Raw genomic sequence first — 13,022 nt, 5'->3', positions numbered from 1 at the left:
GGGCTCAGAGCTGATCTCTAATGTAATCCCATCTCCACGTTGAATGCATCTGTCACTCCTACTACAGACCTCCCTGCTGTCACACTTCCCTTGTACATATCCTGTACAACTCTTATATACTTCTCTGCCACTTCTGACTTCTTCATACAATACCACAATTCCTCTCGAGGCACACTGTCCAGGTCCACAAAGACACAATTTAACTCCTTCTGGCCTTCTCTATAGTTCTCTATCAACAACCTCAGAGCAAACATGACATCTGTGGTGCTCGTACCTAGCATGAAACCATACTGCTGCTCACTAATCATCACCTCCCTTCTTACCCTAGCTTCCACTACTCTTTCCCATAACTTCTTGCTGTTGCTCATCAGTTTTATCTCCCTGTAGTTACTACAGTTTTGCACATCCCTCTTTTTCTTAAAAATCTTTACCAGTACACTTCTTCTCCACTCCTCAGGCGTCCTCTCACTTTCCAAGATTCCATTAAACATTCTGGTTAAAAACTCCACTGCCATCTCTCCTAAACATCTCCATGCTTCCATAGGTATGTCATCTGAACCAGTGGCCTTTCCATTTTTAATCCTCTTCATAGCTGTCCTTACTTCCTCCTTGCTAATCTGTTGCACTTCCTGATTCACTAGCGCCACATCATGCAACTCTCTCTCTCTCTCTCTCTTCATTCATCAGCCTCTCAATATACTCTTTCTATCTGCTCAGCACACCCTCCCTGCTTGTGAGTATGTTTCCATCTTTATCTTTTATCACCCTAACCTGCTGCTCCAGCTAATCAGTACATGTCCTTTTCTCCTTCTTAGTGTCCAACCTGTAATACAACTCATACTCCTTTTCTTTAGTCTTCACTACCTCTCTCTTCATCTTATGCCTTATCTCCTTGTACTCTTGTCTACTTACAGCATCTCTCTGACTATCCCACTTCTTCTTCAACAAATTCTTCCTCTGTATACTCTCCTGTACTTCCCCATTCCACCACCAGGTTTTTTTTCCTCCTTCCTCTGTCCACATGTCACACCAAGCACCCTTCTTGCTGTCACCCTTATTCTGCTGTAGTTGCCCAGCTGTCTGGTAGCTCTTCACTACTACCCAGTGCCTATTTTACCTCCTCCCTGAACTCAACCTTGCAGTCTTCCTTCCTAATACTAATGTTAGTATTGCAAGTACAGTGGAACATCGGTTCACGAACATCTCAGTACACGTACAGATCGGTTTACGACCAAAAAATTCGCCAAACTTTTGCATCTATTCACAATCACAGACTTGGTATATGAACAAGCCAGGTTCCCTATCGGTTTGTGCGCGCCGATTTTTTTCCGGCCATGTTCAGTCTCTCCCTGTGCAGCTAGAGAGACACACACACACACACACACACATGCACGCAAGAGAGACACACACACATGCACGCAAGAGAGACACACACACATGCACGCGAGAGAGACATACACACACGCGCGCAAGAGGTACACACGAGAGAGAGAGAGAGACACACACACACAAGAGAGAGACGATTGGACGCATAAGGCTTGTTTTTAAAGAGACAGATCCGAGCATTGTTTTAACCTCCTTGCATTTAATGAAGACTTTTTTCTATTGGATTTTAACCTCCACTTCACTTCTGTTTACAGTGATCAGTTCTTAGCATGCATTGTTGCAATGTTACTTTTCTTGGTGGTTTATTAAATTATGGATTTTTCAAATGTTCAATTTTTTCCCTGTGCTTAAAGCTCATTTAAAAAAAAGTGTTTTTAAAGAGCGGTTCATAGCACTACAGCACGAACTCTTGCAGTGTTAGTTTTCTCTGTTGTTCAAGGTTTTCTCAGTGTTATTCAGTGTTTTTACATTAATTTACTATTACGCTGTGCATTCTATGGTATAATTAACTTTATTTGTGCTTAAAAATCTTTAAAAAAAATATATATTTACATACAGTTCGTACGGTCTGGAATGGATTAATTGTATTTACATACAGTCTTATGGGGGAAATTACTTCGGTTCATGACCAAATTGGTTTACGACCAGAGTATTGGAACGAATTATGGTCATGAACCGAGGTTCCACTGTAATGGATTAATAGATTACAAAATGAGTCCCACACAGTGCTCCTTTTGAAATGATTTTACTGAAAAAGGACCCATTACTCTATTATAAGGCAGTTTAAAATGCTTGATAATTCCCTGTATTATGTTAAGAAATACCCAGTCCAAATTTGTAATGGTTTCCCTTTCAGAAGGAAATATCAGTGAATAATCAAACACAGGTATGACTAACTGTTTGATGAAAAAGTAGAGAGAACTTATCCTTTGCAAATCTTGTAAAAGTATCAAATAAAATGTTTCTCTGAAATTTTATTAAACTTACACCATGTGTCATATTATTCATTCACATGGTTTTGCAGGGGTTAACCTGTATGTAAAAAGTTGTCATTTGCTGTACTTAATGCCACATATAACAAAAAGCATTATGTGATTATAAAAAGTACATTTTTTTATTTTGAAAATGTTATTTAAATGATATAGTCATTGTTTTGCATGTCAACCTGTTGTTCATCTCTTAAGAAGTTATCTGACATATCCTCCAAGTCACTTACCTGTACATACTTTTGCTGTAGTAAGAGTGTACCTTGGCAGTAACGTAGAGGGATTGTAGCTACCAACTTCATTAGAATTACTGAAACATGTATACAGACTGCTAAGGATAGAATGAACTGGTCTGTCCAGCTGAGGATATTACTTCTTGCACTTTCTGTAAGATATACTTTCTGTGAAAAGCAATGAAGTGCAATGCATGTTTGTAGTGTAACTTGTTATTTAAAATTAATACTGTTGTTTTCATCAGGTGATCGGGCTGCAGACATCAGAGAGGACACTGAAAAATGTGCTTAATTTGGTAAGTGTATGTGTATTTCACTTTGAGGTCTGTAATAAAAATAATGCTCTAAATATTTTATAAAACACTAGATTTTCCCATTACTACATGCTTACCAGAAGTAATTTACTTTATTACAAGAAGACTACTTGCAATCAACTTACAATATAAGATAAAACAGCAGTAATTTAAAATGCATTTTTCATCGGCATAGTCATTACTATATAGTGACACATATTTACATATCTGCCAGCAAGTGTATGGCCTATATTTTCTGGTTTAAAGAACAGTGTTTACAGTAATATCATATAAACAACAAACCCTTTGTGAGTAAAAATATAATTAATAGTAGCACAGCAGACAATACAAAATATTTTTTAGTTATGCATACAGTAAAACAACTAATGCAATAGGCACAGCACTCCTTCTATAGGTAATACCAAAGCAGTTTCCCTTTTCACCTCCCACTTTTTTCTCTCTGTCTGTTACAATTCTGGCATATGTTGTTCTTCCATCCATCCATTATCCAACCCACTATATCCTAACTACAGGGTCACGGGGGTCTGCTGGAGCCAATCCCAGCCAACACAGGGCACAAGGCAGGAAACAAACCCTGGGCGTAGTCCCAGCCCACCACAGTATGTTCTTCTTGTCGGTGACTATTTTCCCAGAATTTCCACCTAAATTCAGAATTATGTATTTCTGCAATATGGTGCTGTTAAACCTAAGCCATACCTTGGACTTACAGTATTTCTGGGCCAGGGCAGCGTCACCAGAATAGAATGTCCTTTAGCAGTCCCTAAGTCTCTGAGGATGTTTTTATACCATTCTTTATTTATGGCTCAGGACCTTAATCCCATTAAGAACTTGTGGCCAGTCCTCAAGAGGTGGGTGGACAAACTAAAAACCCACAAATTCTGAGAAACTCCATGCATTGATTATGCAGGAATGGGCTTCCATCAGTCAGGAATTGGCCCAAAATTTGATTGACAGCATTCCAGGGCGAATTGCAGAGATCTTGAAAAAGAAGGGCCTACACTGCAAATATTGACTCTTTGCTTAAACTTAGTGTAATTGTCAATAAAAGCCTTTGAAACTTATGAAATGCTTATAATTATACTTCAGTATACCATAGAAACATCTGACAAAAAGATCTAAAAACACTGAAGCAGCCAACTTTGTGAAAATCAATACTTATGTCATTCTCAAAACTTTATGGCCATCTTTACGCTACATTTACATTTTATAGTCCATTATGTACTTTAAATAAACATACAGTTTGAAGGAGCCTATCTTTTTTAAACCTCAGACATTTACTTTGGCTTGTTCTTTGTTGTCAAATTGTGTATTATCTCCCTGCCTAGATTGAAACAGCTCTCTGAGGCTTGAAAAGGAAATTTATATATCAGTATGAGTCCTCGGAAAGAATTAAAAAAGATCTCCAAAGAAGATTAACCATAAAACTATCTGAAATGATTATCTACAAGCGAAGAAGATTATGAACAACTACCAACTTGTCCAGGCCAGGCAATCCCAACAAGTCCAAGAGAAGAATGCAAAATGCCTAAATAAATCTTAAAGAAATCACTAAGGATCCCAGAAATTATTACTCTTTAATATTGTTTTTTGTATCAGTATGCTGCTGCTGGATTATGTGAATTTCCCCTTTGGATTAATAAACTATCTATCTATCTAAATTATGCAAGTGAGGTGTACCAGGAAAAAAAAAAATTGCTGTCCAGAAAGAGCATCAGGGCAAGACCCAAGGCACAGACCAGGACTTTTGGAACAGTGTGCTCTGTACAGATGTATAGATATTTGGCCACAGTAACAAAAGACATGATTGGTGAAAACCAAAGATGTCATTTGACCAGCAGAACCTGATACAACTGTAAAGTGTAGAGAAGAAAATGTTATGTTTTGGAGCTGCTTTGCTGCAATAGGGTGTGGACAGATCACTATCATAACATTCACTGTAATTTTCAATTATACCAGCGGGTGTTTGAGGATAATGTGAGGCCATCTGTCAGAACAGTGAAGCTCAATGGAAAATGGACCTTGCAACATGACCTTAGACATACCATTAAATTTACCAAAAAATGGATGGTTCTGGAATGACCAAGTCAAAGCCCAAATCTGAATCTCATTGAGATGGCAAGGGATTAGGGATTTTAGGTGATGGGGGATTTCAATGATGTGTGCATGCAAGATATCCCCCAAAAATAACACAGCTGAAAGAATTCTGCATGGAGGAGTGGAAAAAACTGTCTCCCAGTTAATATCAGAGACTAATATGACAGTTAAAGGAAATGTCAGCTTGAGGTTATTTCTGCTAAGGGTTTATTTACTTTTTCCTCAGGTGGAAATGGCATATCTGTTCATTTTCCATTAACTTATTTTGTAAAGTCAACTTTTCATTGTTCTCATTTCTTTTCAATTACATCACCTTCATCTAAAAACACTACTTAAATGAAGATCAATTCTTGATGTGTCCACATATGTTAAAAAAGAAAAGGATTTTATGTGTGTGATTACTTTTTCACATGACAGTGTTATACTTGGACTTTATAGGTAATTTAAATGTTAGAGTCAATAATGATGTGTAACTGAACCAATAAATTAAACATTGTAGATGTTATGGACATTTGTGAGCTGACTCCTAGCCCAAAGTATCAACAAAAACCTTTTTTTATATACATCTAGGAAACACATGAACCACCAGTCATCAAATAAAGGTGGTTCCCATAGAGTAAGCTGAACTTTTCCATTTTAATAAGCCAGCATTTTGCTTTCACCTTGAAACAATACAGCTTCACATTCATCACATTGGTAATGTAAGTTTCCAAAGTACTGCTTGTTTGTAGGCATACATCTCTCTCTCATTCTTGCTCTTGCATTCTGTGCCATTGTTAAGCACTTTCTGTTATGTGCTCGAGGCTCAGGAGATGTTGCTTCTCTTTTTTTCCTCCTTACTGTTACAGAATTTTTCATCATGGTTAATGAGATGAAATAAAAAACAACAATACTTGATTATGAATTTGGAAGATGTATGTAGTGTGTCCTCGGAGGTTATCAATAGAAGGGCTTTTGAGAATTGAGCTAGTAGTGCTTGTCTGTTTGCATTCATTTCTCTGTTATCGTTTTTTGCATATCTTAGTATTTGTCTTACCCAAGAGCCTTCATGTTTTCCTGCTGCTCAACCAGTTTTATCTGGCGTGCTGTGCCTCCTGAGACTACTTGACAATCAACAAATTTTGTTAGTCTTCTTTTTTCTGCCATCTACTGTATCTGTTCATCTGTACTTTGCAGTAAGAAACCCATGAATGCAGTACAGTTTGGTGAGATTGCCTCTAGTTCACATTTTTTCCAGTACCAGTATGTGTTGGGTCGTAAGTGGAATAATATCAGACGACTTTTTTCTGTTCTTTTTGTGTTCCAGTGCAAACAAAAGAAATAAATGTGAATATCAAAGCATTTTGGGAGAAGTGTACATTTTCTGCAATAAGTCCAGGGGTGCCAGTATTTTTGGCCATAGCTGTGGTGTGTTTGTGTATTAATATAAATATATATATATATATATATATATATATATATATATATATATATATATATATATATATATATATATATACTTATGTAATATATAAAATTGTGTGATGGAACCAGGGGCATCAGCGAAACCCAAACATTATCACACATCCCAGGTTCAAATAAAGGAAGGTTTATTGACCAAATTCTTCCACAAAGTAACAACAAGCAATTTCTCTCTCGCTCCACAATTCACCTCCCCTTTGACCACTGTTATATATTTTCGACTCCTGAAAGCCGTATCAGGTGCTCTTTATGTTCCTCACACTAGAGAGTTATAGTAGTAAGAGCTTCACTGGTCTTAGACAAGCCAAGAACTATACCATTAGCACATTCTACTGGTTAATAGTGGTATTGCTACCTCGAATTCCTTCACTTGCTTCAGTAGATTGCCAACAAAATGCTCGTCACCCCTAGTAGTATAAATTAAAAAGTTTTATCCTGTGTGCATTTCTTTCCAGTGGTCATATGCACCATCTTTAATAATATACCACTTTTCTGATTTATTTGTATACACAGGAGAGGAAGAGAAAAGAATATCATTTACTGGGTACCTAGTAACTTGATTGAAAAAAATATACTGGCAGTCCTATGCCTATGTTTTGTTTCATGCATTGGATAAACGTACAGTTAATAGTGATTGTTTATTGAATTGACAATAACAAACCTAATTAGAAAATAGTTAAATAATTCAGTGGTTTGTGAACTTGTATTTACTGTGTTATAAGATTTCGAGAGCTTTTTCCTGGTCTTTTTGTGTACCGTTTGTCATAATTCATGATGTTCATTTTGTTTTGTTTCTGAAAGTATTTTTGTGCATGCTTTCACCTACAGTTTTTTGTTTTCCAGTTATCTTGTTTTTGTTTTAAGTTGGTCGACAATTTGGCTGAAATAAAAGTGTGGTATTTTGTGGCATAGCTCTTCATATTATCATCTAATTTTATTGTGTTGCTTATATCATTTATTCTCTTACATCAGGGGTGGGCAAAGTCAGTCCTGGAGGACCGCAGTGGCTGCAGGTTTTTGTTCCAACCCAGTTGCTTAATTAGAAACTGATCCTTGCCAATAATTTACTTTAATTGCTTAGGTAGTGCTTTAACTCTGCCATGTCATGTCATTCTCATATCCTGGATTTTTTTTTTTCCTTTCTAAGGGTTTCAACTAAATGATTTGTGGCCTTAAGTGGATGAGGAATTCTCAGTCCTTCACTTTTTTCTCTTTATTTTCCTTCCAAGTATTTAATTAAACTCAATATTGCATGATAAATACACACAAGCTAAATGATGAAATGCTGGTTTCTTTTGTCATTTGCATCTTATTACCAATAAGGAGAAATTAAAAACCACGAATACAACTGTTAAAGACTAAAATAAGCGATAAGGGTTCAAAATCTTAACGAGCGAGACCACTGAAATGAAGCAGAAGTAGAGCACTAAGGGCTTCTTAGTAAGCAACTGGGTTGGAACAAAAGCCTGCAGCCCTCCAGGATCGACTTTGCCCATCCCTGTCTTACATGAATTACATATTTTCTGATTCAATATATATGAACTGAGGGAATGCTTACTGTGTAGTTTTGTAACTATATTTAATTTGCTGTACCAAAATTCCATTCTTGATTTTTTTTTTCTTCTTAACCAGGCACCAAAATTGCCTCCAAAAAATGATTTGTCATCAGTGAAAAATGAAAATGAAGAGTTGAGAGTGTCAGATGATGAATGTAATTCTAAATCTGTCATCCCAAATGGTAATAGTCTAGTTTCTGTGTCTACCCTGGAAGAAATCCATGACAATCTTCAACTTCATATGGAACTGTTGACTCTCCTTGCTGTACCCGTACTTTTGAATGCACCTTCATTTGTTTACTGGCTTAAAAATCTCAGGTAAATGATGTCACATTTGCTTCTGTTTTGCTCATGTTGTGACTTTCACAGCAACTCCTGAAGTAATCAAACATTATGCACTTTTTGTGAGTAACATGTATCAACTTGTGGCAACATTACGTTCCAAGAAATAGGTCACAGGACTTGGACAGTAATATGATTTTACTCTTTATTTTTTTACTTATTATTATTTTTTTTAATCCATTCTGTTGAAAGTAAGCTAACAAAATATGCCATAAGCAGCACAATCCTACCTAGTGGCTGTTTTATGTCCCTCAGTTTAATAGAGGAGACCAGTTCATCTATTTTAAGTAAGCTTATTTATTTAAAATTTTTCATGAATGTGTAAGCAGTCATTTATATGTGGTTCTCCTTAGCAGATTGTTTCCTGACTCTTAAGTTTGATCATGATAATATTATATTGTTTTTGACATTACTGGCTTTAGTGTCAAAGCCTACACAGTCATCACAAAGCTCTCCATCCTTGGAATTGCAGATTGTGATGCACCAATGGGAGAAAATACAGTAGAACTAAAAGACTTTGTCACTAAGTTTAAACAGATTTTCAAACTTGTAAAAAAAACATTCTAACCAGTTTTTTGAAAAAAAAAATATACCATAAAGAAGCATACACATTAATCAAGCTTGCAAATGACCTTTTACCAAAATATTAACATACAGTGGTTATCAAGTGTATTAACCACCTGTGACATTTTCACATTCTCTAACTTGACAACATCTTTTCTTTTGAGAAAAATAAATGATGATTCTATCCATCAAGTTCATTCTGTTACCCAGCAGGTCAGTTGTTGCAATTATACTCTGCATGTGTCCCATTTATATGAACCAGACTGTAAGTTGATTTATTTTACAACCTGAAGTGAACTTGTGAATCACAGCCAAAATGGAGCCAACACATTTACCGTATTTACTCATGTACCATGCACCCTTGTGTAAGACACACACCCTAATATTTACAAAGAAAATCGCGAAAATTGTTTTGCCCTGTGTATGACACGCGTTGTGATTGTATTGGAAGCGTTTAGGGAAAGAGAGAGAGAGCGAGAGCACAAGCAAGCGAGAGAGAGAGAGATTGAGAGCGCAAGTGCCTGAACGAGTGAGCGAGCCCAAGCAGAAGTAAACATTACAGAATTACATTTCTTCATGTATGACGCATACCTGATTTTCTAATGGTAATTTTCGGGGAAAAAAATGTGCGCGTGGTACACATGTAAATACAGTACTGTATTATAACAACACATACAAATGACCAAGTATGAGAACAGTCATTTGTAAATTTGTACTTAAAAAAAAAAAAAATATTCATAGGGTCATTATTGTCACATGTACAAAATACAATGAAATTTTTACTTGCATATTGTAAACAACATGCAAGACGTTGCCACTACCTGGAATAGTGCAAAATTTTCATATTTAATTATGTGCTGCAGCAGGTATTGTAAATGTAGCCGTCATTTTGCATCAGTCTCCACATAGGAGGATGAGTGTTTTATTACTGTTGTGTCTTGTGAAAATTAAAACAATAGCATCATATGCCCATATATTATAAGTTTCTTTTGTTGCTTCTTCATGTATTGCATTCTCATAGAATTACAGGATATTAGTGAAACATGACCTTCCGTATCTGAACCCATTCTATCTGCTAACACAAATCTTATAAGTTTACTGGCTTATAGTTACTTGGATCAACCTGATCACCTCTTTGTATAACAGGATATTATATAGCTTTCAGTCTTTAGGAATTTCCCCATCGCGCGAAGATTTTGGAAAGTATTTCTCAATGGTTAATATATGTACTCAATAATGTCCTTAAAAACTCAAGGATAGGTGTTATTTAGTCCAGGGTCCTCATGTATAACGCTGTGCGTAGAACTCGCACTATAACATGGCGTAAGCACAAAAGCCGAAATGTGATTACGCACAGAAAAATCCAGATGAAGGAATCTGTGTGTACTCCAACTTCCACGTTCTTCCGCTACATAAATCCTGATCAGCGTGAAAAGTAACGCTCGTGCACGCGCTTTATGTAACGCCCCAACTCCTCCCAGAATTACGCCTCTTTGAATATGCAAATCAATATAAATTGCCTTTAAGCTCAGCCTTCTGTGAAAAGACAATGGGAAAAGCACGGGGGAAAATATAAGAATATCAGCGAATACCAAGTGGAGGCAAAGGAAAAACATACTATTTGTTCAAATAAACCGTGGTATAATCAACAAAAGGAAGTTGACATAGCGTGTTGGAGAAACTTGAAAGCTCACGTTCACAAAATCGCACAGTGCCGGAAATAAAAAAGAAGTCACATATCAAAGTCGCCGTGAAAAGGCGAGTTGTAGCCCACTGTCTGAGTGTCATATGAAAGCTTATTAGGATACAGAGAAAAAAAGGCACACAGTGGGGAAAAAGCACGAAATGTCAACTTCAATCTCGACATTTCCACTTTAATCACGTAGTTTATTTTGTCATTAAAGTAGAACACCATAAACTTCATCTTAAAATCTTTTAATTAACCAGTTTCTCAAATCACATCGTAATTAAAGTAGCACGTTAAATGCTTTGTTTTGTATTTGATCTTCTATGTGCTCTGTGTGTGTGAATCACTACTTGCTTCTTAAACCGGCTCTCTTCCTCCAACTGGACACAGAACCAATAACATTCGTAATATTACAGCTCTCTGAATAACTAAAATACTGAGATATATACGTGATATCATTTTTATGATGATAGGAGTTAAAGCACGTTATTAAACATGTGTTTCACTTCGATAAAATTATTTATTGCAGCAGTACTCAGGGGCGGCTCTAGGCTTGTGGTGGCACTGGGCAGAGGAAGAATCGGTGGCTCCTTCACCCGCAAATGTCAGTAAGGTAGCTTATGCACGGTGGACGGTCACGTCCGTTGCAGACACTGCATAGCTGCCTCGTGCTCATGACACTAGCATTTAACATTTGCCGAAATTTGTCGCTGCGTTTTTACCTGTGTTGTTATTTTCTCTTTCTGTTTTATATTCAATATATATTGGCGTAGCCACCACTGCAGTCCTTGCTTTTCTTTCCCCAGATAACCGATCGCCACACAATCAGCTCTGTAATAGAAGTTAAGCCATCTGTTAGTTTAGCGCCGATTCTTCAAAACGTTTAAGGAACATTGAAATATCTTCGTAGTACATGTTTAATTATTCTATCCTTCATGACACTCCCAGTGAAGAATATAGATTATTTAAATGAAGTTAAAGTTTTATCTGTATAATTTAATAAACATATTTTGCTGCATTTCACCTTAAAAATGATATCGTCATCATATGTAAATACGCACTTTATAAAGTGGCTCAGGTTGTGCGATATTATAACTATAGTGCAAGTTTACAGTGGGGTCATTGTACTTATAAGTACAAACAGCTCTACAAGGAGCAATTGATTGAGTGCATTTAAAGTTCTTGGGATGAAACTGTTTCTGAACCGCGAGGTCCATACAGGAAAGGCTTTAAAACGTTTTGCAGTGGCTGAGACAGCATGTCCTTGAAGCTGTATACCGATAATTCTCTTTCCGATCAGCTGCTGCTGTGATTCACACTCAGATACAATGATATAAATACTCTGAGTGGTGCAGTGAGAGCAATATGGAAAAAGATGATCCGCTGTGGCAACTCCTAACGGGAGGAGCTGAAAGAAGAAGGAGAAGTGAGAGTAACAACGCTAAAGTAGTTATGGTATTTGGAATACTGTGGCTGTTCCCTGGACCATTATATTGTTACAAGTTAATTACAATCAGATGTGTTACAATAATAAACAATATGCGGTTAGTTTCAGTGTATTTATAAAGCCACATCAGGAAAATAAGGTGTAACCACACAGGAACAGTAGCACTGCTTTGACGCTGGGTGCCGCCAGTCTGCAAAACCGAGCGGAGAACTTGCGTACGACAAGGTATCAGGTACCGTGGAAAAGTGCGTGGCTTTACGCCAAGTGTAGGTTTTATACATCACGATTTGAACGTGGAAAAGTTCTTGCACAACATTTCTGTGCGTACACACTGTTTATACATGAGGCCCCTGGTGATTTGTTACTTTTCAGCCTAACTTAATTAAGGCAGTACTTCTCCCACTGCAATTTCCTGATCACTATGTTCCTCCTTAGTGTTACCTTGTTACTTTTAACAGATTATCTTCTTTGCATGCATATAAACTTAAAAAGAAAAATTCACATTCAAAACTGTTATTAATTTCACTGTCTGCATATTCTACAGTAGCTTTAACTTTTACTATTCCTAATAGCCCTCACCTCTTCCCTGACTAGTAAAATATTGAATTCATCTTTTTGAGTTGTCTTTCACCTTGTTGTGCAACATTTTTGTCCTACTTCCATTTAGCTTTCCCGATATCAATCAATCCATCAACATTTATTTATATTGCACATATTCATACAAAAAAATGTAGCTCAAAGTGCTTTACAAAATGAATAGAAAAATAGAAGACACAATAAAAAATAAACATAGGTCAACATTAATTAACATAGAATAAGTAAGGTCCGATGGCTAGGGTGGACAGAAAAAACAAAAAAAAAAAACTCCAAAAGCTAGAGAAAAAAAATAAAATCTGTAGGGGTTCCAGACCACGAGACCGCCCAGTCCCCTCTGGGCAATCTACCTAACATA

The 13,022-nt window shown here is 36.7% G+C and overlaps 1 protein-coding gene across 3 annotated transcripts in view; it reads left to right on the top strand.

Moving 5' to 3' along the window:
- Positions 1-13,022, top strand: part of pgap1 (post-GPI attachment to proteins inositol deacylase 1) — a 348,101-nt gene that overhangs the window by 319,383 nt on the left and 15,696 nt on the right. For all 3 annotated transcript variants that reach the window (XM_039755984.1, XM_039755983.1, XM_039755985.1), the window contains 2 exons: positions 2,851-2,901; positions 8,107-8,348. In XM_039755984.1, the coding sequence (XP_039611918.1) occupies positions 2,851-2,901; positions 8,107-8,348 (293 nt within the window). The remainder of the gene's footprint in view (positions 1-2,850; positions 2,902-8,106; positions 8,349-13,022) is intronic.

Source organism: Polypterus senegalus, chromosome 6 (assembly GCF_016835505.1).
Source record: "Polypterus senegalus isolate Bchr_013 chromosome 6, ASM1683550v1, whole genome shotgun sequence".
Lineage (NCBI taxonomy): Eukaryota > Metazoa > Chordata > Cladistia > Polypteriformes > Polypteridae > Polypterus > Polypterus senegalus.
Note: the sequence above shows the minus strand (reverse complement) of the source record. Positions and strands in the feature narration are given on the sequence as shown.